This window comes from Balaenoptera musculus, chromosome 11, assembly GCF_009873245.2.
Source record: "Balaenoptera musculus isolate JJ_BM4_2016_0621 chromosome 11, mBalMus1.pri.v3, whole genome shotgun sequence".
Classification (NCBI taxonomy): Eukaryota; Metazoa; Chordata; class Mammalia; order Artiodactyla; family Balaenopteridae; genus Balaenoptera; species Balaenoptera musculus.
The window spans coordinates 98,373,620-98,399,590 of record NC_045795.1 but is presented as its reverse complement, the minus strand read 5'-3'; the positions used below and the strand labels follow the sequence as shown (position 1 = coordinate 98,399,590).

General features: G+C 50.5%; 1 protein-coding gene across 6 annotated transcripts in view; it reads right to left on the bottom strand.

The window, feature by feature from the left end:
• Positions 1 to 71: 71 nt before the first annotated feature.
• ATG7 (autophagy related 7) overlaps positions 72 to 25,971 on the bottom strand; it is a 334,957-nt gene continuing 309,057 nt past the window's right edge. For 5 of the 6 annotated variants that reach the window (XM_036867771.1, XM_036867769.1, XM_036867768.1 and 2 more), the window contains exon 19: positions 1,039 to 1,309. In XM_036867771.1, coding sequence (XP_036723666.1) covers positions 1,277 to 1,309 — 33 coding nt within the window. In that variant the 3' untranslated portion in view covers positions 1,039 to 1,276. Of the gene's footprint in view, positions 1,310 to 25,971 lie in introns of all 6 variants that reach the window. The other variant, XR_005021712.1, reaches the window with a different exon arrangement.

Genomic DNA, 25,971 nt, shown 5'->3' with positions numbered 1-25,971 from the left:
GGCGGGGCCTTTGCTTGCAGCCCTGGAGAGGGCGGGGCAGGCTCAGCAGCCCTGCCCTGTTGTACAGTGGCCTCCGATTTAAGCCCTGCACAGGCTGGAAAGCTGTAATTTTAACTCTCTAGGAGAAACGTCATTTAAAACCTAACTAACTTACAGAAATCCAACTCTGGTACGACTCAGACTCAATTCTGACTTTGGTTCCAGGCCCAAGACAAAAGATGACACCACAGAAATAAAAGTGTGGAAAGGGCCCCTCTGCTGGGTTCCATGCCCAGCTCTGAGGCTGGCACGGACGTGCTCACCCAGGAGGAGGAGGAAAATCAGCCTGAGGGGCCCATGGCAGAGCCCTCCCACCACCCCGATGGGCACCTGGCCACAGGCTGAGGCAGACACACCACGGGCTCCACCCCACACGGCGCTGGGGCTTCCAGGCCACCACCAGGGAGGAGCCTGGGGCAGGAGGCGCGGCCGCCCCTGCTTGCGGCAGGAGGGCAGGCTCTCACGTGGGGTCTGAAGCCTTCTCTGGGCCTCGGGTGTCCTGTACAGAGGGAGGAGGGGCCCCACGCAGGCAGCTTCGAGGATCTGTCCCTGGGCCCTGCCACCAGCCCGAAGCAGCAGACACTTGTGTCCTCCCCTGAGCCCGCGGCTGAGGACAGGCCCACAGGTGGAGGGGCTGTCTGGGCAACAGACTCCGTCCTCAGCGGGGGTCTGGGTTCACTGGGACAAGTGTGGTCCCTTCTGTCCCGCACGTGGCTCAGCTCTCCTGCCTCCCACGCCCGCAGGCCAAGCTGACAGCGCTGATGAGAACCCCAGCCCTCACACGTGCCCAGGGCCGCTCTGGGGGCTTTGTGGCGCTGCCCCCGCGATGGCTGCTGGAAGGAGCTGACTTCTCACTTGCCTACCTGCTCTGTGTTGGGCCAACTCCTCCCTGTCCTCATTCCACCCCATGGGGGTCATGGCCAGGAGAATCCCGGGAGCCTGACTACCAAACACCCGTGACAACAAGAAGAAAGAACTGCTCGTGGAGGGAACCAAGTCCCAGATCACTGGCAAGGCCGAAGCCAAGGTTATTATTTAGCTGAGAACTGGTGGGACCATGAATCATAAGAAACGGAGAAGCTCCCGGGCAGCCGAGGGAGGGCCCCAGTCCTTAAGGTATGGAGATGAGGGGACCACAAAGGTTGGAGGGGCCCAGAATCACCGGTCCTGGGGGTGGCGTCCTGCTCCGGAGACTGAGAGCCCCTCAGTGGGCCGGCAGCCAGGGTGGGGGGGCGTGTCAGACGGTCTCGTCGTCGCTCATGTCCCAGATCTGCGTGGAGAACAGGAGACGTTCAGAGCGTTCATTCACCCGGCGCCGCCCATGATGCTGTCTCAAAGCCGTGCAGCTGTGGCAACAGCAAAAGGAACACGGCTGCCACCTGCAGTGCCTCACAGCCCCCTTGTCACCAAGGGACTGACACCCCATTTCCTGTGTAATGAAACCACGTCTCAGAGCCCTGCGGTCACTTGCGCAAGGCCTCCTGGTGAGGGAGCCCCCGGTGGCCGAGCTGGGGGAGCTGGGATTTGGACCGGGCCGTGCGGACCCCCCCACTGCCGCAGCGTCCCTGCCCTGCCCAGTCCCCCACTCACTCCCATTTCTGTGGCGCTGACCACTGCCGCCCCTCCAGAGTAAGCCCTCTGGCCACCACCGGCTTTGAGGAACAAGAGGAATGGGGGGGGCCCTGCCCGCTGGCCCCCACAGGCCCGGCTTTGTCTCTGCACCCTCAGCGTGAACCCCCGGGAGAAGGCCCAAGGCCAGCATGGAACCCCCAGGCGCTCCTCGCACCCTGGGCGCCTGGTCCCTGAACTTACGCCTACAGACTTTCAAAATTCCTAGAATTGGTTGCAAAAGGCCACCTCAATGCTGGCAGAGCCGAGAAAAGGAACATCGTGTTTACGCGAGGCTGGCCCAGAGAGATGGGGAGTCCCGGCCAAGGTAAATATCAACACCAGCTTGGCTTTCAGTGTCGGGGATGTGGAAAATAAATACAGAGAAGGAAATTTCCCCTCTCCTGAGGACCAACCGCCTGGGGCCGAGGGCTGGCGGTGGGTGTGCCTCTCACACACACCCTCACTTTTACATGCACCCTGCTGTCCAAGGACAGTGGGATGAGACCACCAAGGTCCAGACGCCCGAAGCAGCGGGGATGGTGTGGAGGCACTGGGGCTGGGGCCCAGCAGCCTGAGGGTGGCCTGGCGGATGGGGGCTGGTGGTAGAGGAGTGGGCGCCTTTCCGACGAAGGCTGCATCTGACGCTCCTCCAGTTCTAACCATCTCAGTGGGGGAAGGAGCCCCCAGAGGGCTCGCTGACACACTTCATTTCTTTTTTCACTCTCTCATTCAATAAACACACGCTTATGGAGCCCGTCCCTGTGCCGACCTGGTGCAGATGCTCCCTCCTTCACTCCTCACAACAGCCTGTGAGGAGGTGTAGATGGAAACAGGCTCAGAAGAGGGGAGTCAACTAGCCCAGGATCATACAGCCAGTAAGGTACAGAGCTGGGAACACAGGTGAGAGGGAAAGGGTTATGGGAGTAAAAAGGCTGCCTGGGCTTCAGGGCTGGGGCAGGCTGCTTGGAGGAGGGGGCCAGGCCAAGACGAGGGGGGTGAGCCCGGTGGGCCACGGCCCTCTCCATCCTCCCGCCCAGCCTCCGGGGAGGGGGGCCGCCAGCCAGGGCCGGGCAGTCAGTGAGCAACGCCCTCCTGCAAGTGGGTAGCCAGGGCTGTTCACAGGACCCTGGGGGGCCAGGCCCTGGGAAGGGCTTTAATGGGAAAGCAGGAGCCTCAATCCATTCTGTCATCCATCTTACTGGCTCTCAGGTCTGGGGAAGAATCCTCAGCACCTGGCCCTACCTCTGCACACAGCAGGGCAGGCAGAGAGCTGGCTTGAGCATGGGCAGCGGGGAGGGATCCTGGCTCTTCCCCTTGTTCCTGGCACTGCCCAGGCTGCGTAGGGGATCAAGTAAGGCACCGAAAGGGCTGATCATGACGGGACTCTGCAAAAGGGGGGTTGGGGGGAGGCAATGGATTTTACAGAACTGCTCATGGATTTTCCAGAACGCGTTCTCTGGGCCGGACATGGGGTTTCTCTGCTAGGGCAGCCAGTCCTTTTGCCATTGGCTGGGCTCAGGAGGGCAGCAGCAGTCTTAATTGTAAACCTCCAGAAACTTCAGCCCCAACAAATACTGTATGATATCACTTAATGTGTAGAATCTAAAAAAGCCAAACTCATAGAACCAGAGAGTAGATGGATGGTTGCCAGGCCCTGGAGGGGATGGGGAGATGGTCACAGGGTACAAGCTTTCAGTTATAAGAAGCATAAATTCTGAGGATCTAGTGTATAGCCTACTGACTATAGTTTATAATACTGTATACTTTTAAAATTTGCTAAGAGGGTAGATCTTAAGTGTTCTTACCACAAATAAAAAAAGGGTTGTGAGGGGAAGGATGTGATAATTAACTTGACTGTGGTCATCATTTCAAAAGTATACGCATATTAAATGATCACACTGTATACCTTTAAAAAATCACAGGTACAACCTAAATATATACAGTTTTCATTTGTTAGCCATTCCTCAATAAAATTGGGTGCAGGGGAGAAGCTTAAGCCTCAGCTCCTCTTAGACTGTGGACTCCCAGGTTAGTCTGTTCCCTGGCTAGGCCCTCAGCCTTCCGCCCACCACCTGGGGAAGATGAGGCCATGTCCCCTTAATGAATAAAGGTTGTAATAAACTGGCAAAGATTTTTAAAATGTTAACACTCAGGGCTGGCAAGGGTATGGTGAAACACTTCCAGGAGGAGTATAAATTGGTACCGTATTTTTTTAAAAGAAGAGATTTGGCAATATGTAACCCAAAGCTTTAAAAATGTTCGTACCCTAAGGAAGAGATAAATGATCTTTTTTGCAGATGATATGCAAGTATACCTAGAAAACCCAAGAAAATAAATGCTAAGATGAATACAGACAATAACGAGTATTCAGTAAGATAGCAAGATATGAAATTAATGACACAAAATTATAGCCTTCCTGTATACAAACAACATCCAGTTAGAAAACATAATGAAAGAGAAGAACCCATTGTAAGAGCAATGAAAAAGATAAATTACTAGGGAATAAACCTAACATGAAATGTACAACATCTTTAGGGAGAAAATCCTTCAAAACAGTCCTGTAACAGTCCTCACAAGCATTGTATGAAAAGTAAACTGGGATAAATGGGGATACACCCTGTGTTTTTTGCACGGGACAATTCAACATCAGTAAAGATGTCAACTTTCCCAAGTAAACAAATAAATTTAACACAATCTCAGTTTTTAAAAAATCAAGTATCTTTCCTGGAGCTAGGCAAGCTGGTTTTAAAGTTTATGTGGAAAAGGAAGTAAGCAAGACTATCTAAGAAAACCTTTGAGTATGAAAAGAGCAGTGAGGCAGTTCCCCTACTCTGTGTTTAAACATGTCATAAAGCCTGTAATTTAGAGGATTGTGTCAGCAGGAGCACAGATGGGCCAGTGGAACCAAATGAGTCGAGAAACAGAACAGAATAAAATGTCCAAATACACATGGACATTTAGTATTTTAATAATAAAGGTCTGAGGAATGCGATCTCAAATCATTAGAAAAATATGAGCTTTTAAATAAACGACATAGGGACAACTGGAGAGTCATTTGCAAAAAGATAAAATTGATTCCATGCCTCACTGTATATCAGAATTAACGGCAAATGGAGCAGAGATGTAAGTGTAAAAAAATGAAACCATTCAAATACTGGACGCAAACATGGGTGAATTTCTTTATAACTTGGGAGTGGGAAGCCAATGATCCAAAATCTATAAACAATAAAAACAGACACAGTGGATGATGTAAAGACACACGTGAGGAATTTTGCATGGAAAAAACACTGTAAGCAACGTTGAAAGGACAAATGACACACTGGGTGAAAACATCACAACACACCATGAAGGGCTCATCCCCCTAACATATAAATAGCTCTTAAAATCAAGAAGAAAAAGACCAATAAACTGATTTTAAAAAAAAACAAAACAGGCCAAAGACATGGGCAGTTAACAGAAAAAGATAAGCAAATAGCTTTTATACATAAGAAAAGGTGTTCAACCTTACTTAAAAGAAAAGAAATGCTAAAATTTCTTAGGACACAAAATTGAAAATTTCTGGTCTCTGAAAGCCACCACTATGAAAATGAAAAGGCAAACGACAGACTAGGAGAAAATATCCACACTGTACATAAAGAGGACTCACATCCAGAATATACAAAGAACTCTTCCAGCTCAATAATAAAGAGACAAATAACCTGATTTTTTTAAAGTGAGCAAAAGGTTTGAACAGATATTTCACAGAAGAGGAAATACAATGCTAATAAGAACCTGAAAAGATGCTCAGCATCCTTAGTCTTCAGGGAAATGCAAATCCAAACCACAAAGAGATGGCCAAAGAGCACATGAAAAGATGCTCAATATCACTATTATAGAAATGCAAATCAAAACTACAATGACATACCACCTCACACTGGTCAGAATGGCCATCATCAAAAAATCTACAGCGGCTTCCCTGGTGGCGCAGTGGTTGAGAGTCTGCCTGCCAATGCAGGGGACACGGGTTCGGGCCCTGGTCTGGGAGGATCCCACATGCCGCGGAGCGGCTGGGCCCGTGAGCCACAGCTACTGAGCCTGCGTGTCCGGAGCTTGCACTCCGCAACGGGAGAGGCCACGATGGTGAGAGGCCCGCGCACCGCGATGAGGAGTGGCCCCCACTTGCCACAACTGGAGAAAGCCCTCGCACAGAAACGAAGACCCAACACAGCCATAAATAAAATAAATAAATAAATAAATAACCCAAAGTTTAAAAAAAAAAAAAAAATCTACAAACAGGGCTTCCTGGTGGCATGGTCGTTAAGAATCCGCCTGCCAATGCAGGGGAAACGGGTTCAAGCCCTGGCCCGGGAAGATCACACATGCCGCGGAGCAACTAAGCCCGTGTGCCACAACTACTGAGCCTGCGCTCTAGAGCCTGCACACCACAACTACTGAAGCCCACAAGCTTAGAGCCCATGCTCCACAACGAGAAGCCACTGCAATAAGAAACCCGCGCACCGCAAGGAACAGTAGCCCCTGCTCACCGCAACTAGAGAAAGCCCGCACGCAGCAACGAAGACCCAACTCAGCCATAAATAAATAAATAAAATAAATAAATAAATAAAATTTAAATCTACAAACAATAAATGCTGGAGAGGGCGTGGAGAAAAGGGAACGCTCCTACACTGTTGGTAGGAATGTAAATTGGTAGCGCCACTAAGGAGAATAGTATGGAGATTCCTTAAAAAACTAAATATAGAACTACCATATCATCCAGCAATCTCACTCCTGGGCATATATCCCTAGAAAAGCATAATTCGAAAAGATACATGCACCCCAATGTTCATTGCAGCACTGTTTACAGGAGCCAAGACATGGAAGCAACCAACATGTCCATCAACAGAGGAGTGGATAAAGATGTGGTACATATATACAATGGAATATTACTCAGCCATAAAAAAGAACGAAATAATGCCATCTGCAGCAACATGGATGGACCTAGAGATTGTCATACTGAGTGAAATCAGTCAGACAGAGAAAAATAAATATATCACTTATATGTGGAATCTAAAAAAAAGGGTACAAATGAACTTATTTACAAAACAGATGTAGAGTCACGGATGTAGAAAACAAACTTATGGTTACCAGAGGATGGGGGGGAGGGATAAATTGGGAGACTGGGATTGACATATACACACTACTATATATAAAACAGATAACTAGTAAGGACCTACTGTATAACACAGGGAACTCTACTCAATACTCTGTAATGACCTATATGGGAAAAGAATCTAAAAAAGATTGGATATATGTATAGCTGATTCACTTAGCTGTATACCTGAAACTAACACAACATTGTAAATCAACTATACTGCAATAAAAATTTTAAATTTAAAAAAATAAACAAACCACAAAGAGACAGCATACCTTACCTTCTAGAATGGCCAAAATGAAAAATTGTGGCTGGCAACACCAAAGGTCTGCGAGAATGTGGAGCAGCAGGAACGCACCGGCTGCTGCTAGTGGGAATGGAAATGGCACAGCCCAAGGAGAAAGGCCTGGCAACTCACAGAGTCCACATACACATCACATGTGCCCCAGCGACTCCACTCCCATTCACCCCAAGGAATGCAAACACGGGTCTGCAAAAAGACTGTGCAAGAATGCTCATGGCAGCTTTAGTCCTAATAGGCATGGACTAGGCTCAATCCGAACGTCCATCAACAGGCAAACAGTGACACCCATCCAGTGGACACTGCTCCCCATCAAAGGAACCAGCCACCAAGGCACACAGCAATGTGCATACATCTCAGAATCTCTATGCTGAGTCACGGGAGTCTGACACAAGTCTACATAAATCCATTTATATGAAATTCTGGAAAGGGCAAGACTAACCTATGGTGACAGATAGTAGATCACTTGCCACACTCACCAAACTATACACTTTACACGCGTGTGTTTTATTATATGTAAATTGTACTTTAATAAAGTTGACACTTTTTAAAAAGCTACACAGAACATTTTTCACCTCTCAGATTGGCAAAACCCCAATACAAGTGCTGTGGGAAATACAAGCGCTTGGGAAAACAGCACTCTCCTGTAACACTGCTAGGACAGAAGTGGTATGACCCACAGATGAAAATGTGGCAATATCCAACAGAACTGTTTAGGTCTCAACTCTTGACCCAACAAGCTCACTCTTCATAAAATTTGCAAAAATAAACAGGAATGATAAGCCAGAAATTAAAGTAAATGGCTACCTATGGGGTGGGTGGAATGGGCGTGAGGCTACTCTGAGCATACCTTTTCACTTTAGAATCAAGTAACTGTTCTGTGTATTTGAAAAAAAAAAAAAAAAAACCCAAAAGCACAGCAACAAAACCATAATAGATAAATTGGGATTAATCAAAATAAAAAATTTTTGTGCATCAAAGGACACTATAAAGAAAGGGGAAAGACAACTCAGAGTGAGAGAAACATATCTGGTAAGGAACCTGTATCTAGACCATTGACAACTCAATAATAAAAAGACAACCCAGTTTTTTAAAATGGGCAAAGGAGCTGAATAGACATTTCTCAAAAAAGATAACTGGTTGAGAAGCACATAAAAGACACTTGATCATCATTAGGCATCAGGAGAATGCAAGTCAAAACCACAAAGAGATAACACTTTGCACCCATTAGGATGGCTTTAATCAAAAAGTCAGATAGTAACAAGTGTTGGTGAAGATTTGGAGACACTGGAACCCTCATACGTTGCTACTGGAAGTGTAAAATGGTGCAGCCACTTTGGAAAGCAGTCTGGCAGTTCATCAGTTAAACACAGAGTTGCCAAATGGCCCAGAAATTCCACTCCTGGGTGTATACCCAAGAGAAATGAAAACCCATGTCCACATAAAAACTTGTACACGAATGTTCGTAGCACTATTCATAACAGTCAAAAAATGGAAACAACCCAATTGCCCACCAAGCGATGAATGGAAAATGTGGTCTCTCCCTACAGTGGAATATTATTTGGCCAAACACCTGCCTACACTCCGTCTTCTCAAGAGCCTGAGGGCACTGGGGTGACTGTCCCCTTTTACCAAGTAGGCAACTCAAGTGCAGAGGAAGTTATGTAACCTGTCAAGGAGGCCAAGCTAGTAAGGGGTAGAGCAGAGGCTTCTTCCACTTTCTCTCTCCATTTCCTTACTGTTGAGCATAATTCCTTCCAAAAAACAGTGAAGGGCAGAAGCTGACATTCTGTTAGCCTGGCACCCAGTGAGTGGCCCCATGGCCAACGCACACACAGTACCCACAGCTAACCCAGGGCAGTAAAGGCCAGAGCAGCTGGCGCTGGCTCCCAGGGTCCCTCACCTCTGTCCTCCAACACTGTTGAGAAGGCGGAGCCTAAGCTCCTGCCCCTTGGCTCGGCCTTTGGGCCCCCCGAGGAGAGGACTGGCGGTAGCCTGTGCTGGCTGGGGGGCCTGGGCAGTCTCCGACCCGGGCCCCTCATCCTCTCCCCCAGCCCCCGTCCTGCAGCAGTGACAGGGCACCCAGAGGAGGCGCTGCGGCCCTCAGGCCAGTGTAGGGGTGTAGTTGGCGGGGCTGGGGCCACCACTGTGCATGCGGGGAAGGGGAGCCTTCCAACCGCTGGGGCCCGTCACACGGGGTCAGGGAGCACGAGCGCTGGACCACACACACCCAGAGGGCCTCAAGGTTTCCCTTTCCACTCTCCCAAAGAGACGGACGCATTTCAGAGGAGCCATTTGTCTTTCAATTTCGAACTTGTGTCCCATTTCTGGACCACACTGCCTGGAGCCTGCCATGGACTAAGGTTTTTCTTTTATAAACACTGTAATTATCCCGTAAATGGCACGGTTATATTTGTGTGTGTGTGTGTGTTAAAAGTATTCATTTGTTAAATGTAAACATTTAAAATCTACCACCGTTTTTGAAACCTAGTTTTAGCATTTCTCTATTTTTAAGATAAAAATTAAAATATCCAATCTCTCTGGGCCTCTGAGCAGCCCTGCTCCCCATACCTCCTCAGTGGGATCCTCACAGGTACGATTCGTTCTACTGGGAAGGACTGAGAACAGAGGGGTCTGGGGGTGGCATATGCTGGGGACCAGGTAAGGACACTGGATTGGGCTTCCCCGGCAGACTTCCCAGCCAGGGCTCCGTCCACTTGGGGGGAAGCATGAAGGTCCCATCGTGTTTCCAAGCGGGTAACACTATAGCCATCCATTCATTCACTCCGTATGTTCACTCATTCAGAAACGTTTACTGGGTAGTGCGGCATTAGGCGAGAGGAGGGGAGGGGGTTCCTTCATTCCCTGCCTTTCCAGGTGGTCAGTACTTTCCTTCAACTTATGGGAAACAACGGTGGGCCGGGGTCTGGTGGTCAGTGAGCCCTGACTGAGCACTTTCAGGGGACCGCTGGGGCCAGAGGAGGAAGGGGACAGGAGGCACCCAGAAAAAGGCTCCAAACAGGTTCAGCCAGAGAGACACATGCCCACAGGAGGGCCGGGCCAGGCAGGGCTGCTTGGGACAGAGGACCCGATCATGGCCGAGGCCCAGGGAGAGAGCAGGGCTTGCCGGGCTCCCCCGGCCAGTGGACTGGGGGCCTGTGCTTGGTCCCCAACATCCTAGGTCAGAGTCACGGACAAGGAAGGTAGGGAAGGAGGTGACCGGGCAGGAGGAGGGAAGAGTGGGGAGGAACGGAGGGCAGGCTGCAGGCCAGACTCCAGGCAATACCCCTCCGTGACCCCGGGCATCCCCACAGGCCTCCACTTCGTCCCCCTGGGTGGAGACACTGGGCTGGGGTCCCAAGGAGGAAGGCAGGGCTGCTTCCAGGGTCACTCTTCCACCCTAGGTGCCCACCGGAGAACAGGGCCTCCTGTCCACAGGCATCATTGGCCCCTGGGGGCTCTTTTGGGTCTCCACAGACCCAATGGTGCTGTCTACACAGGAAGAGTGCAATCCGTGCTCGTCTCCCGGCCACTGGGCTCCACACCTCTCCAAGCTCACCTCCCACGACCCTCCCTCCAGCTCACCAGATTCTAGCGGCCCCAGCTCTCGAGCTCTTCCCGTCCTCTGGGCAAGGGAGACCCCTCCCCTCGATTCTGCGCTGCCGGGCTGGCTCCTGCTCCGGGCGTCTTCCCTAATCACTCATCTCAGACAAACAGCCTGTTCGGTTCCTCCCGACTCCTCCCGTCACCGCGTTTTAGTTTGTGCATCTGCCCGACTCCCCAGAGGGCAGCGAGCCGCCTGAGGGTGGGCCCCCAGCCCTGGTGCAGAGTCTGGCCCGATACGTGGCTTTTGAATGAACAGTGATTCAGAACCATCTGCCCTGGGTGCGATTCCACAGTGGAAAAAAGAAAGGGGAATTCTGGGTGTGAACATAATATCCAAGAATCAAGCAGTAAAGAAGGGGTCCCTCAGTCCACCTGCTCGCTGGGGATCCTGGCAGGTCAAGCCTTTGGCCTCCACGCCCACAGAACGATGGGGCAGGGCTGTGGGCATCTCCTGCCGGGCAGGCGGGCGGTAGAGCCAACTTTCCAGGGAGGCCTTGACTCCAGACCACTGACGCCCTATTCTCCTCCCTGGGCCCCGCCCCGCATCGAGCCACACACCAGGCTCCGGGAGTGCAGAGTGGTGGGCAGTTCTTGCTTCTGGACTCCCAGAAGCCTGGGGGCGGGACTGGTGCTGGCTGGTAACTGTGCTCGGTGTGCAGCAGCCGTGGGGCTGTCCAATGGCGCCTCTCGGGCTAACCTGTCTGCCCCGGGGCTGTTCGTGTCACATCTGGAGAGGGTAGCAGGAGGGGCCCCTGGGTAAGGGCCCAGGTTCTGAGCCCACTCCCAGATTTCCACCTGGAGCTCCGGTCACACCACGGGAATAACCCTGCCCTTTCACCGTAAGTCCAGAATCTAAGAGCACAGAGCACATGCCCCAGCGTCCATGGAGGCACCATGTGATCTGAGAGCTTCAAGATCCTTCTGCCCCTCAGACAAGGGTGACTGAAGGGAACTGCCTAGGCTGCCTGGTGTGAGCAGAGGACAGCTGTCAGGGGCAAACGAGAGGGAAGAGAGAGGGTACAGCATCTGTGCAAGGAAGCCGGAGCAGATGATGAGGGCTCCCAGGGGACTTCCAGGGGCCCTTGCTGTCTGTCGCCGGCTGTCACGGCCCCTTGCTCACACTCCATCCACCTGCCTTTCACCCTCCTTCAGTGGAGATGAAGCAATCCCCCCATGTGCCATCCTCAGGGGTCTGCAGGCCCCTCTGATGCACCACCACTTTGGTGTCTCCCTTTTGAAAGACACTCACCTGCCACTCCATCCTTGTGTCCCAAACACTCTCGACCTCCTCTAGCCTGGACTCTGCTGGACGCCAGATCTGGGAGAGGAATTAAGGCCCAGCTCCTCTTCTTGGGGAACCCCAGCCCCAAACTCAGCCTTCCAGAGACCAGGCAGTGGAAGGCTAGTGGAGGGGAGGGGGATGGAGACACAGCTAGAACTTGTGTGGCAGCATGGAGCTCTCGAGGCTTCTGGTGGAGAACTCATCAGCCTTTCCCATTTCCCCCGGCGGCCCCCCACCAGCGCTAAATCAGGGGCCCTGCGTGCACTGCCTCACGGTTCCAGGAACAAGGTTAAGGTTTCACTAGAAAGAAACTGTGGTGGCCAAGGGAGCTGACAGGATGCAAATAATGATTTATAGCAAGTACACTGGGCAGCCGATGGGGAGGGAGGAAAGGCGAAAGGCAATGCTTTCTGGGGGCTGCAGCAGTGGCAGGAGTGGGGTCTGTCCCCCCTCCGTGTGGCTGCAGCCCCCGCAGCTGATCAGAGGCACACGGAGGGAGCAGGCAGGGCCCGTGCACACAGGCGGCCTGCACGCCACCTTCAGGGCCTCTGCCCCCGTCCTCCCTGCTCCTCCCACCCACAGAGATGCTCTGGGCTCCGAGTGACAAGAGGAGATGATCTGAAGAAGACAGCCTCGTGCCTCAGAACCTGGATCCGGAGAAAAAGGCCAACACACCAGGCCAGCACTCAGGAATGCTGGGTGGCGCCTGGCCAGTCCTCACTTCACTGCTCCAGGCACCAAGAACTCAGCTGACATGGGATACAGGGATAGGATGCCCTGGAAGGGGTGCCAGGGGGCCATCACCTTAAAGGAGGCACAGGAGGGAAGCCGAGGAAAAGAGGTTGCTGCGAGCAGCGACCAGACTGGAGATGCAGACCTCAGGTGACACCACCCGGTGACAGTGCACCCAGGCTTGTTTCCACCTTCTGGGGCTCCTTGGGCCTCAAAGCTAGGGCAGAGGGACATGGGCGGCAGGGGGAGAAGGTATAGCCCATGGGGGGCAGGGGGCTCAAGTTGCCCCCTGGGCCAGAAAAGAGAAACTGGTGGCCTCCCCACACCATGGGGGGGACTGGGCGGGAGAGCATGGCCAGGCACCGGAGGGAGTACTTAGGCAGGCTTTAAACATGTTTTCAAGCAAGTTTTAATGATGTGAGAAAATGATCAGAAGTCTCTGAAAAGAGAAAATAAAACTGTATGCTCAGTCTGACCCCACTGACATACATGCTTGGTGAAAAAAAAGTGTTAGGAGTAAAAAGCAAATCAGAACAATAGCCTCTGAGTGGTGGAATCATGGGTGTGAGTTTTGTTCTTTATTTTCGAATTTTTTTTATAATGCTCACTTATGACTTCCATGATCAGAAAAAAAAGTTGTGTAAAGAGGGGGGAATCCTGACACTCCCCAGGGAGTGCGGAGGTGAGGGTGTGGCTCTGTGCACAGGGACCCAGTGCCTGTTGGTTTCTTGTGTTTTTCCCTCCCAGGAAGTGCTGAGAAGCAAAATAAGAAACCTCCCGCTAACGGTGGGGGTGGGGGGGGGGGAATGCTGCCATTTAACCGTGGACCCCCAGTGAGATTTAAGTGGAAGACCCCGGCCGGAATTCCCAGCCCACAGTGCAGGCTGCCCACCACCTCCCCCTGTGATTAGTCTGGAAAACGGGGCTCAGGGCCCTGCTATAATATTTAGCCCCCTCCCTCCAGGCATGTCCTTAAATGAGGACCAACATCTAAGAGCTCTAAGGAGGGTTTACGGCCGAAAGACGGAGGTGTGACTGAGCTCTGCTGTGGGGAGGGCCAAGGACGGGCAGCAGCGGGTTTGGGCTCTCAACCCCTCATCTCTAAGGGTCTCAAACAGCAGCAGCAGCAGCGACTGACAACAGGGTGTGGATTCTCCACTCAGACTGGGGAGTAGCGGGGATTCACTTTGGAGGCGACATGAGGCGTGAAGGAAGGGGACGTGCGGGAGAAGGGTGGCCAGGCCCCAGGCCTGCTTGCTTTCTTCCTGGCTTCAAAACACATTTTTCAAATTAGGTGGTAAGAATACAGGGCAATTTCTGTGGCACCAACATACTTTCTTTCAAGATATGATTTATACGTTTGGCCCACATTTTAAATGAAATGGTTATTGAGATAAATGGCTGTGCTGGAGGCTGCAAAATGTTTTCCATTATGTAGTTCTTCTTTTCAGTTCCTTAGAAAACTTTCTGATAAGGGCCCCATAAAAAGGCGGACACTTTGGCATTTTTGTTCTCTACCTCAAAGTGCTTTTGGGGTCAACACTGGAGAGGGGGAGATGGAAGGGAGGAAAGCGTGAGAGCTCAGAGCTCCAGCATGAAGTGAATGCAGCATCTAAACAGACTCAGACCAGACTTGACTTGGTACCAAGAGAGAACTCTGAAACTTTAAATATGCAAATGCAGGTGCCCTGGGCTATCCGCAGAGGGCCAAGACTCAACCCCCCCCACCCCCCCACCCCCCCTCCCCCCGCAGGCTTTCTCCTGAGCGCCCAGCCTCTGGGCCTGACCACCAGAGACCTCGAGATGAGGCAGAAGCTGTCTCCTGGACTTTGTACCAAGCGACAGGAACCTGAGAGTGCAGTACTGACATAAGGGTGGAAAAAAGTAGAGAGTGAGAAACAGACCCACACATATATGGGTCGAATGACTTTCAACAAAGGTGCCGAGGTAACTTAAGGGGAAAGGAGAGTTGTTTCAACACATGGTGCTTGAACGATTAGATATCCACATGGAGAAAAATGAACCTTGACCTTTATCTCAAATCATATGTAGAAATTAATTTGAAATGAATCATGGACATTTATGTAAAAGCAAAAAGCATAAAACTACTTCTAGAAAAGAACATTAAAAAAATTAATGAGACTTAGAGGTAGGCAAAGAATTCTTAGAATACCAAAAGTATGGACCATAAAATAAAAAATTAATAAACTGGGTTTCATCAAAATTCAATGCTTTTTGAAAGACAACATTAAGAAAATGAAAAGGCAAGCCAAAGATATTGAGAAAACACATGCAATGCATATATCTGACAAAGGACCTATGTCCAGAAAATATAAAGAACTCTTACAGTTCAATAAGAAGATAAATAACCGATTGGAAACATGGGCAAAAGATCTGAAAGAAATGTCACAAAAGAAGATATATGGACAGCAAATAAGTACATGAAAAGATGTTCAACATCCACTATCACTAGAATACTGAAATAAAAACCATATACCCACTCAAATGGCCAAAATTTAAAAGACTGCCAGCTCTAAGTGTTGGCCAAGATGCAGAACAACCAGAACTCTCATACACTGCTGATGGGAAGAGATGGTACAGACACTTTGATAAACAGTTCGACAGCTTCTTAAAAATTAAATATACAGGGGCTTCCCTGGTGGCGCAGTGGTTGAGAATCTGCCTGCCAATGCAGGGGACACGGGTTCGAGCCCTGGTCTGGGAAGATCCCACATGCCGTGGAGCAACTGGGCCCTTGAGCCACAATTACTGAGCCTGCGCATCTGGAGCCTGTGCTCCGCAACAAGAGAAGGCCGCGATAATGAGAGGCCCGCGCACCACGATGAAGGGTGGCCCCCACTTGCCACAACTAGAGAAAGCCCTTGCACAGAAACGAAGACCCAACACAGCCATAAATAAATAAATTAATTAATTAAATAAACCCAAAGTTTAAAAAAAAAAAAATTAAATATACACTTATATGATAACCCAGCAATTCCAGTCCTAGGTAATCACTCAGAGAAATGGAAACAAATGTCCACATGAAGACTTGTTTAACAAGCACACATTGGAGCTTTATTTTCAATAGTCCCAAACTGGAAATAAATACTCATCAATAGATGAGTGAATAAACAATTATGACATAAAATGGGATACTATTCAGCAATACGAAAGGACAAACTGCTGACCCATGCAACAAAATGGATAAATCTCAAAAATTTACTGAACAAAAGAAGCCAGACAAAAGAGTATTCAATATATGATTCCAAAAAACAATCCTAAAATTTGTATGGAACCACAGAAGGCCCCAAATAGCCACAGCAATCTTGAGAAAGAAGAGCAAAGTTGGAGTCCTCATACTTCCTGATTTCAAACTATACTACAAACTACAGTAATCAAACCAGTATGATACTGGCATAAAAACAGACACACAGACCAACGGAACAGAATAGAGAGCTATTATTTGACAAGGGAGCCAAGAACACTCTATGGGAAAAGGAGAGTCTCTTCAATAAATGGTGTTAGGAAAACTGGACAACCACATGCAGAAGAATGAGATTGCAAAGCAAAATTCAACAAGTGGGACTATATCAAACTAAAAAGTTTCTGCCCAGCTAAAAAACCATACAATAAAAAGGCAATCTACAGAATGGAAGAAAATATTTGCAAGTCATATATGAGATAAGGGGTTAATATCCAAAATATATAAAGAATTCATACAACTCAGTAACGACCACCACCACAACAAAACCAAACAATAAACCAAACAATCTGATGAAAAAATGGGCAGAGGAACTAAACAGACATTTGTCCAAAGACATCCAGATGACCAACAGGTACATGAAAAGATGCTTAACATCACTAATCATCAGGAAAATGCAAATCAAAACCACAATGAGATATCACCTCACACCTGTTAGAATGGCTATCATCAAAAAGACAAGAAGTAACAAATGTTGGCAAGGATGTGGAAAAAAAGAGAACCCTTGTGCACTGTTGATGGGAATGCAAATTGGTTCAGTCACTATGGAAAACAGTATAGTGATTCCTCAAAAAATTTAAGAAGAGAACTACCTTATGATCCAGCAATTCCACTCCTGGGTATCTATCCAAAGGAAATGAAAACAGGATATCAAAAAGATACATGCACTCCTGTGTTTACTGCAGCATTATTCACAATAGCCAAGATATGAAAACAACGTGTCTGTCAACTGATGAACATGTAAAGAAGATATGCTGTATATATACTATTCAGCCATGAGAAAGAAGGAAATACTGCCATCTTCAACAACAAGGATGAACCTTGAGGGCATTATGCTAAGTGAGATAAGACACACAGAGAAAGACAAATACTGGATGATATCACATATGTGGAATCTAAAAAAGCCGAACTTGTTAAAACAGAGAATGGAATGATGGTTACCAGAGGCCGAGGGGCTGGAGAATTGGAGAGATGTTGTTTAAGGGTACAAACTTGGAACTAGTAGATAAATAAGTCCTGAAGAGCTAGCTCACAGCACAGTGATTATACAAAATGATACTGTATCATAAACTTCAAAGCTGCTAAGAGAATAGGTCATAATTGGTCTCAACACAAAGAAATGATAATTATGGGACATGATGGGGGGCGGTTAGCTAACACTGACATTGCAAAAATAAATGTATCAAATCAACAGGCTGTATACCTTAAACTTACACAATGTTTTATGTCAATTACATCTCAATAAAAATAAATTTAAAAAATAAAAATAAAACAAAAAATATGTTGCATTTATATGAAACCCTAGAAAATACAGATGGAATCTGTAATGGCAGAAAACAGATCCTTGATTGCCTGGGGCTGGGTGGTAGAGGATCTGAGTGTGAAGGGCCCCAAAGAAATCTTTACCTTTTGGGGTGATAGACATTGTCCATATTTTGGTTGTGGCAGTAGTTACACAGGTGTGTAAGTTTGTCAAAAATCATAGAAAGGTACACTTTTACATATATTTTACTGTATGTAAATTACACCTCAATAAATGTGATTTTAAAAAATTCAGCAAAAAAAAAAGCTAAAAGGTATGTGTATGGGTTCACAGAATATAAATACATATTTATAATAATTGCCAAAATATATAATAAGAGGAATACTGTGACTTTTCCAAAATGGGCAAGAAGGCAGAGGGTGGGCAGTCCCCAAGTGGGGCCCCCTCCCACCCTTGCAGCACGCAGACTGTTTCCCAACCGCTTTACTCCGAGTGTAATTTTCCAACCACTTTGAGCGGAATAGAATCATTACGGTCTAGCATCCTTGCTTCCTCAGCTAGATGGCAGGCCTTCTCTTACCCTGCGTAGGATTTCCCCTTTAGTCACCAATCAACACGCCATGGTTTAGCCAAGGGGTAACAAGCTCTGCCTCTGAAGCCAGACTTCTCCGACTGCATCCCTGCTCTGCCACTTACTAGCTGGGTGACCTTGGGCTATTTACCTAATCTCTCTGTTCCTCTGTTTTCTCATCTGAAAAACGAAGACAAAAACAGCATCTCCCTCATAAGGTTGTTGTGACAAAGGATTTAAAGTGCTCAGAATAGTACCCGACATTGGGTACACAGTAGTTGCTGTTATTTGTTTGAAATTATTAAGAACACAACTTAATAACCTGGAAAAAAAAAATCCCTGTTGACATCATGAACATTTTTTGGTAAGCTCTTATAAGCTGTGGGTAACTGATCTCATAGAAGAGCCTAATTACAGCTTTTCATGCTGAAAATACTTTTCATGCTGGAAACAAACCTGTTTCCTCCTGTCTGTGATGTCATTCCTTCACCTGCTCAGTCACAAGAATTATCCAGGGCCAATTCTGTGTCATATTCAAATATGACCCTCTTTAATCTCTACCACACCATGGTGTCTTTACAGACAAAAAGCTGATGGCTCAGAGGGCAGATGACTCAGCCAGGGTCACACAGCTAGACAACAGCAGAGCCAAGATTCAAACCCAGGTCTCTCTGCTTCCATGCCCCATGCTGTCTCGCCACTGTGGCTTCTGGCAATAAGTCACTGTGAGGCTCCTAGGGAGTATCTTGCCGGGAGAACTATCCTCTGAAGGGTAACTGTATGACAGAGTCTGTGCTCGCCTCAGAAAGGCCTTCTTGGGACTTCCCTGGTGGCACGGTGGTTAAGAATCCGTCTGCCAATGCAGGGGACATGGGTTTGAGCCCTGGTCCGGGAAGATCCCACATGCTGCAGAGCAACTAAGCCTGTGTGCAACAACTACTGAGCCTGTGTTCTAGAGCCCATGAGCCACAACTACTGAGCCCATGTGCTGCAACTACTGAAGCCCGCGCCTAGAGCCCGTGCTCTGCAACAAGAGAAGCCACCGCAGTGAGAAGCCCACACGCCGCAAAAGAGTAGCCCCTGCTCGCCGCAACTAGAGAAACCCCGCGCGCAGCAACGAAGACCCAATGCAGCCAAAAATTTAGAAAAAAATAGAAAGAAAGAAAAGAAAGACCTTCCTGAAGTAGCTAACAGGTCACACAGAGAGGGCAGGATCACTGGGCCTGTCCTCTGGGCTCTCAGCTATCACTCATCCCAACAGAGCCCCCATGCTCTGTATGACACCGGGGCTAGATATGCCACAGACCTTCTGTCAGGTTCCCGTGATGCTCCGCATGGTCAGTCAACCCTGGGCTCCAGGTTCCTCCTGGTGGGGTGGATAATAGAGGCCATCTGAGGTCACACACACCCTTCCCAGGCCGCTGCTCTGTTACGGCTACAGCTCGGCTCGGCGGCGTTGGGTAGGAAGGGAGCGAGGTGCTCCCAAGTTCAGATCTGGGCTCTCCCACTGAACCGCTCTGTGATCTCAGGCGAGGTTACTTAATCTGTCTGAGACTTAGTTTCCACCACCACCCTCACAAAGATTGTCACGGGTAAATAAAATACGAACGGAAAGCACTCACCCAGAACCTGGCATCAGGCAGGCCCCTAAGAAATGTTAAATGAATCTGAGTCCAACTGCGCTGAAGCCACAGGAACACAAACCGTCTTGGCTACTGGCTGAGGACTTCATAATGGACACTTGTTTTACATAACATCTCCCTCATTGCTACATTCAGACCCTTGAGGGAGAATGGTGCCTGAGACTGAGAGATCAGGAAGAAAAACGATACTCTTTATGGAGTATCCAGCCAGCCAGACACTCATCCATTCAACAAACAGGGAACACCCACTGCATCCCAGGCCCGATGCTAGGCTCCGGGTGTGCAGCAGTGATCGGGACAGATACGGCTCCCACTCTCAGGAGGCCTCTGATTGTGTGAAGCTCACATTCTAGTGGAGGCGACAAGAGACTAACACACAACCAGAACTAAGAAAATAGCTCCAAGACATCTAAGTACCATGAAGGCGAGTAAACACGGAGTGTGAGATGGAGTAACAGAGGAGCACTTGCTTTAGACAGGGATTTTCTGTAAGGCCTCTTGGAGGCAACATTTAAGCTGAGATCCGAAAATGGGAAGGAGCCAGCCCATCAAAGAGCAGAGGGAGGGTGGCTCTTGGTGGAGGGACCGGCAGGCGCAGAGATCTGAAGGCAGGGACGGGCGCGTGTGCTCCAGGGACTGACGGCAGAGGATGTGGCTGGGGTGGGAAAGCTCAGGGCAGAGGGTCTGCGACGAGAGGGTCCATGGTGAGGAGTCCGGGTTTATTCTAAGCCACTGAACTTAAGCAGGAAGCAACATGATCACCGACGGTGCCAGGAGAAACAGAGAGCAGTGTGCATATCTGAAGTCTATCTTGGAAGGAGAACCAGCAGGCTGAGCATAAATAGCTAGGATCAGAGTCCTTAAATGTCAGAGCTGGAAATCGTCTTACACACGTCAGGTCCCCCCGCCCACTGTTACAGAAGGGGAAACCGAGGCCCAGAGAGGGGACCTGGCCTAAGCAAGGTCATAGGCGGAGCTGGGTGTGGAACCCTAGACACCAGGGTGGTCCTCGGCTGCCCTGTTCCGGGTCAGAGCCACAGGCTCGGTCCACGCCCGCGGAAGGAGAGGTGAGAGGGGCCGCTCTCCCCGGAGGCCCCCCACCGGGTGCGCTCACACAAACGTTTCCTCTGAAAACAAGGGCAGTGACCTCCGCGGAACACAGACATCCTCCCTAGGTGCGTGTGAAACTCTGCACCTCTCTTGCGAAATGGAGGTTTTGGCTTTCTTCCTCTGCAGTCCCGGTGAAGGTCCTGGGAAGGCACAGACCCATCCTGAAGTGCAGGCTCCGTGGCCAGGACAAAACTCCAAGCGTCAGCGGTGATGGTCACTTTGCTGGAGCAGGGTGTGGGCAGGGTGGGGCCCGCGCCCGGCCCTGCTGTCTGCAGGCCACCGGCTGCACATTTCCCAGAGGGTTTATGAGAAGCTGGCTGTGCTCACTAATGGCAGTCCATCAAGGCATTCCTCTTGCTACCTACCTTGTCTCTAATGAGCTACTTCCCAGCTCACCAGAAGGCCCTCAGTTCCCCTCCAGTCCTGCTCACCTGGGTCCTGGGGACAGTCCTTCCAAACCCCCACTACCCAGGCACCAGCCCTGAGAGGCCCAGAGAAGCCAGGGCCTGGCTGACCTGCTCAGTGGAGGGGTCTCATTCCCAGCCGGCCAGTCTGAGCGGCAGGCTTGGGGGGTGGGGTTTGGGGGCTCTGCCCCTCCCACGTGGAACCGCTTTTTCTCTGCTGAGGGTGACAAGCTTCGGGCTCATTTTTTGGTGGGATCAGCAGAAATTCTTTACAAGGGACAGATGTGTTTCACCCTGAGAGCAAGGGTACGAGGCTAGCGGGAGCCCTGGTCCCGGGGGTTCCGAAGTGCTCTGAAGGCCCTGGGAAGGCAGGCTCGAGAACGGCCGCACGGCTCCTCCAGAGACAGAACGAACCGTGCCTCATTCCGGGCTCCCCCACGTCTGTGCCAAGGACGCTGTGAATCTGAAAACTGAGAGGGCCGAGCCCTCCTCAGAGGAAGCCTGCGTGCCTCAAATGCCAAATCCACCTGCAGAGCTGGGTCCTCCCGCTGGGCATACAGCTGCCCCCTCAGTCCGCATGCCTGAGAGCCCCTATCAGGGCGGCTGTTCCATCACCACCTCCCACAGCCTGTCCAGCTCTGCTAGGGGCCGATGCAGGACAGTCTTAGGGTGACAGAAGTTGGGACTCCACCTTAGGGACCTGGGAGCTGTGCTAGGTGCCTCTGGGGATAGAACGACGACTAAGATGGGAGGGCCCCTCCCCTCGGCAGTCTTCAGGCTGGCCAGGAGGGTAAGGCACAGCAGGCAGGGTGTCTGACAGACGGCCCAGGGGAGCGGCCTGAGCGGAGGGGCAAATGTCCAGGCACTCCGCTAAGGCTCTGCACAGGATGGTCTGGATCTAAGCCCTGAAGGATGGAACATTCCAGAAGGAATGCCAGCCTGGCCTCGAGGGAGGCCCCCATGTAAGGAATCCCAGGAAGAAATCAATCGGCCCTTTTACAAAAGCCTTCCTGGGAGAGGTGATTCAGAAGCAAATGGGGGTGTGAACTGGACGTGCAGCCGGGGTGACACCAGGCAGCCAAGGCGCTGGGGCGAGGAGTGCAGGCGAGGACTGCAGGCCAGGAATGAGGCTCCTGCAGGGAGGGCAGGGAGGGCTTCCGGGATGGGGGCTCGAGGCCGGGAGAAGCCTCCGGGCTGCTGGTTGGCTAAGGCCCGCTGAGCTGGGCCACCCTTCTGCAGGTGGGAGGTTCTTAGGTGGTCCCGAGGTGGCCAGGTACGTGATGGCAGGCAGTGACTGGGGCTCTGTCTCCACGTGGCCAGCAGGCCCGGCAGACGGAGCCGGGAGAGAGCAGCTGCCCGCTGCGGGTTAAAGGACTACTGCTTCAGGGAGGCAGGCGATGGGCCACTGGACACCCCGGGTCATCTGGGGCTCCACCACACGGCCTGCTAACAAACAGTGCGGCAACCTCGGTGTCCAGTCCCTGCCGGGCGGCACGTACCACCAGCATGAAGGACCGTTCAGGAAGGGCGCTGCCACCTTCCAAACTGCTGGGCTCTGGGGAGATGCCTTCTCCTCGGTGAGAATGTCTAACCCTGGGGGCAACACAGGGCCTGGCTGTGAGCAGAAGATGTGGGGACAGGTGGTGTGGGCCTCTGTTCCAAGACAAACAGCGTGCCGAGGCGACACGGACCATGCCTTTCTTTACCTTGGCAACATCCTGCCCACACCTAAATATAGACGCCTGTGCAGAACGCGCATCTGCCTGCTGCCACAGCATCGGTACAGCCCGACTCAGAGCAGAAAGGCTCAGTGTTAAGACTCTAGAAGCTTTTCACTGTGGGTCGCTGGAATCTCAAGTTCCTTTCTTGTTTGGCTTGACCATCCTCAGAGGCAGGTGAAACTGACAGCCCGCCTGGCCGAGGGGCACAGCCACGCCAATGGGCTGGAGAAGCCCGGAGGCCCACGGCCCCAGCTCGAGGCTTTCCTCTCTGGTCAGTACTTTTCCAGCCCAGACAGCTCAGAAGTGCAATTCTTGACCTCTCCTTTGTGGCTACACATTTCTGATGGTGAGAAATCTGGGCCTTGAGATGCGCTCCAGGTTTTTTCTAATTGGCCATAACTTGAAAGAGTTTAAATGTTTAAGGGTGAAAAAGAAACAACGGTTCGTTCTCTTAATATTTTTTAAAAACCCACTTCATAAACCGTTCAGAGTTTTCCGCTTCAAGCCTCTTTCATTTTTCTCTTTTCTCTCTCTTGGTCTGATGATAAACAGCAGGCACTACGTTCAGAAATTTTGGTTAACAGAGAAGCAAGAACGGTGGCTACAAAAAAATAACATCTTCAAAGAATCAGCTCCATGTATTCCCTCCCATCTCTTCTCTCTTCTCAGAAAGTAGTCTGTAGTGATAGTTTTCAGTCATCTCAGAAAAGTTTCTGCCTCAGTGTGTTTATGTAATGGCTGTTTTCTACAGAATGGGGATTTTTCTCAGTGGTCCCAAACCATCAGGAGAAGAAGGTAAATCTAAGTTCATTCTGGGAACAACATCAAACCCAAGCAGAACAACCACAGAAAGCAAGCTATGTATGGGCCTAACTCCTTTAAAATCACACTTAAAAATCACTTTATCTTGCTTAATAAATTACTGCAAGCTGGACTGGGAAAAAAACCGCTCCAGAGGAGGTTTACAATATAAATAACCGCTAAGAGATCATTTTCTTTGTTTTTCTTGGCAAGGGTCTTGCTGGGTCTAAATGAACACGCAGAGCCATGCTGAGAGGCGCTGGGGATGAGGGCAGGGGGCTAAACAGCTCAGCCCGGGCCAGCCCAGACCAACCGGCCCCGCAGGCGGCACCGCGCTGAGTCTGTGCGGGGATCGGGGCGGGGCGGGGGGGGGGCGGCGATTCCAGGTCCGGGACTCCAGGTGAAAAGCCCACTCTCTGCTCTGCCTCCAGGCTGTGCCTGTCTCGGGCCCCTTCTTCCAGTCCTCCCCCAGCCTGGGGCCTGCTCCCCTCCCCACCCCTCTGGGAAAGCCTCCAGGTGGGCATCCAGGTACCAAGCCGGGTGTGCGAGGCAACGCCGACACCGGGGGCCGGGGGCCAGCGTGCAGGCAAAGCAACGGACTCAGGGCTCCTCCAAAGCCCTTTCACTCCATTAACAAAGTAGATACATCTTGCTGCCTGCTGACTGCCTGTCAGGCACTGTTGGTAAACATGCCATATGTTATCTAGATGGTTCCTCACCCCATGGGGCGATTATCATTAACCTTGGGAGAGAAGCCTGTTCTTAACTACCAGCTCACATCCCTCCTTGTACCTCCCACTCGTCCTTCCAGACTAGCCCTCTCTTTCGGGGCCCAGCACACCGCACTTCTGGTTTCTTCGTTGCAGATGACGCGCTCCTTAAGACCAGTGTCTGCGGCGTCTCACACAGCGCTCAGCACCAATAAATCATAAACCAGGCATAAATCAACAATCAGGCTCAATAAATGCCTGCTGAATGAGGGAATAAAAGAACAAGCCTATTCTTAGCACCAAATCAGCTATGTGAATTCTCTTACCATTTTGAATCTCAAGCACCTGGAGGGCAGGGACCAGATGCCCCCTGCAGACTCTGCGTCCCTCACAGAGCCTAGCTTAGTGATGGATTGATCAGTGTGTTGGTATAAAATGCAATCTTTTCGTTTCACTTTTTTTTTTTTTGGCCGTACCGCACAGCTTGTGGGATCTTAGTTCTCTGACCAGGGATTGAACCTGGGCCCTCAGCAGTGGAAGCAGTAAGTTCTAACTACTGGACTGCCAGGGAATTCTCCGTTTCACTATGTCTTAAGTGATCCCTTTCTAAAGTGATGATTCTGGGGAAGATTAAATAAATTTGATGATTAAATTAAATGATGCCAACAAAGTATATGTGTGTTTGGCACACAGTAAGCACCGGATAAATGTTAGCTGCTGTTATTATTATTACTAGACCATTTTTAACCATTTAATAAACTTCAAAATGCTTTGTTGTCAGGGTGGAGCTGACTGAAAGCCAATGCACGGGCTTGGGGACGTTTACAAATGAATGAGCACTCCTGGGTGCATCCAGCAAAGGACTGGGGCCAGGAGGTGGTGAGTCCTGTGAGGAGTGGTTCGGCCTCCCCAGGCGGCTGCACCCAGCTGCTCACCTCAGGCTGAGAGGAACTGCCAAGCATCAAGCGAGAGTAAGGCCGCTCCTGCTGCACGCGCCCCCCCCACCTCCCCCCCCCCCCACCTCCCCCCCCCCCCACCCCGTCAGGCTGATGCGACAGGAGTCCCAGCTCCCCGCCCTCACGCTCCCCCGGCCCCTCACCCTGCTCCACTGGCTGGGCCCCTCGCACAGCCTCCCGCTCCCAGGGGGCCGGGATGACTAGGTTCTCCACGCGCTGCAACCTACTAGCTGAGAGCACTGCCCTGCCCTGCCCTGCCCTGCCCTGCGGTGAGGGGGCTCTCACCTGGGACCACGGGAGGAAGGCACTCCTCATTTTCAAGAGTAAAACAAACGTGAAGGGTTACTATTCATTACTCAGAAGAACCAGAGAGACAAAGATCACGGCTAGACGGGGTCACAGATGGAGGTGGTGATCAGGAGGGCGACGATCTATCTCAGGGGTTGGGGGCACATTTCATGAGGAGGTCCAGGTTGGGTGCCAGTGGGAAGAATTTGCATTCTTCTTACATTTCCGTTTACAACTAAAGCAAACCTTTACTTCACAGTTCAGCATCCAAGTTTCTCAGAAAACCATGAAAGGAGGGACGGAAGTGACTCCTGGACCAA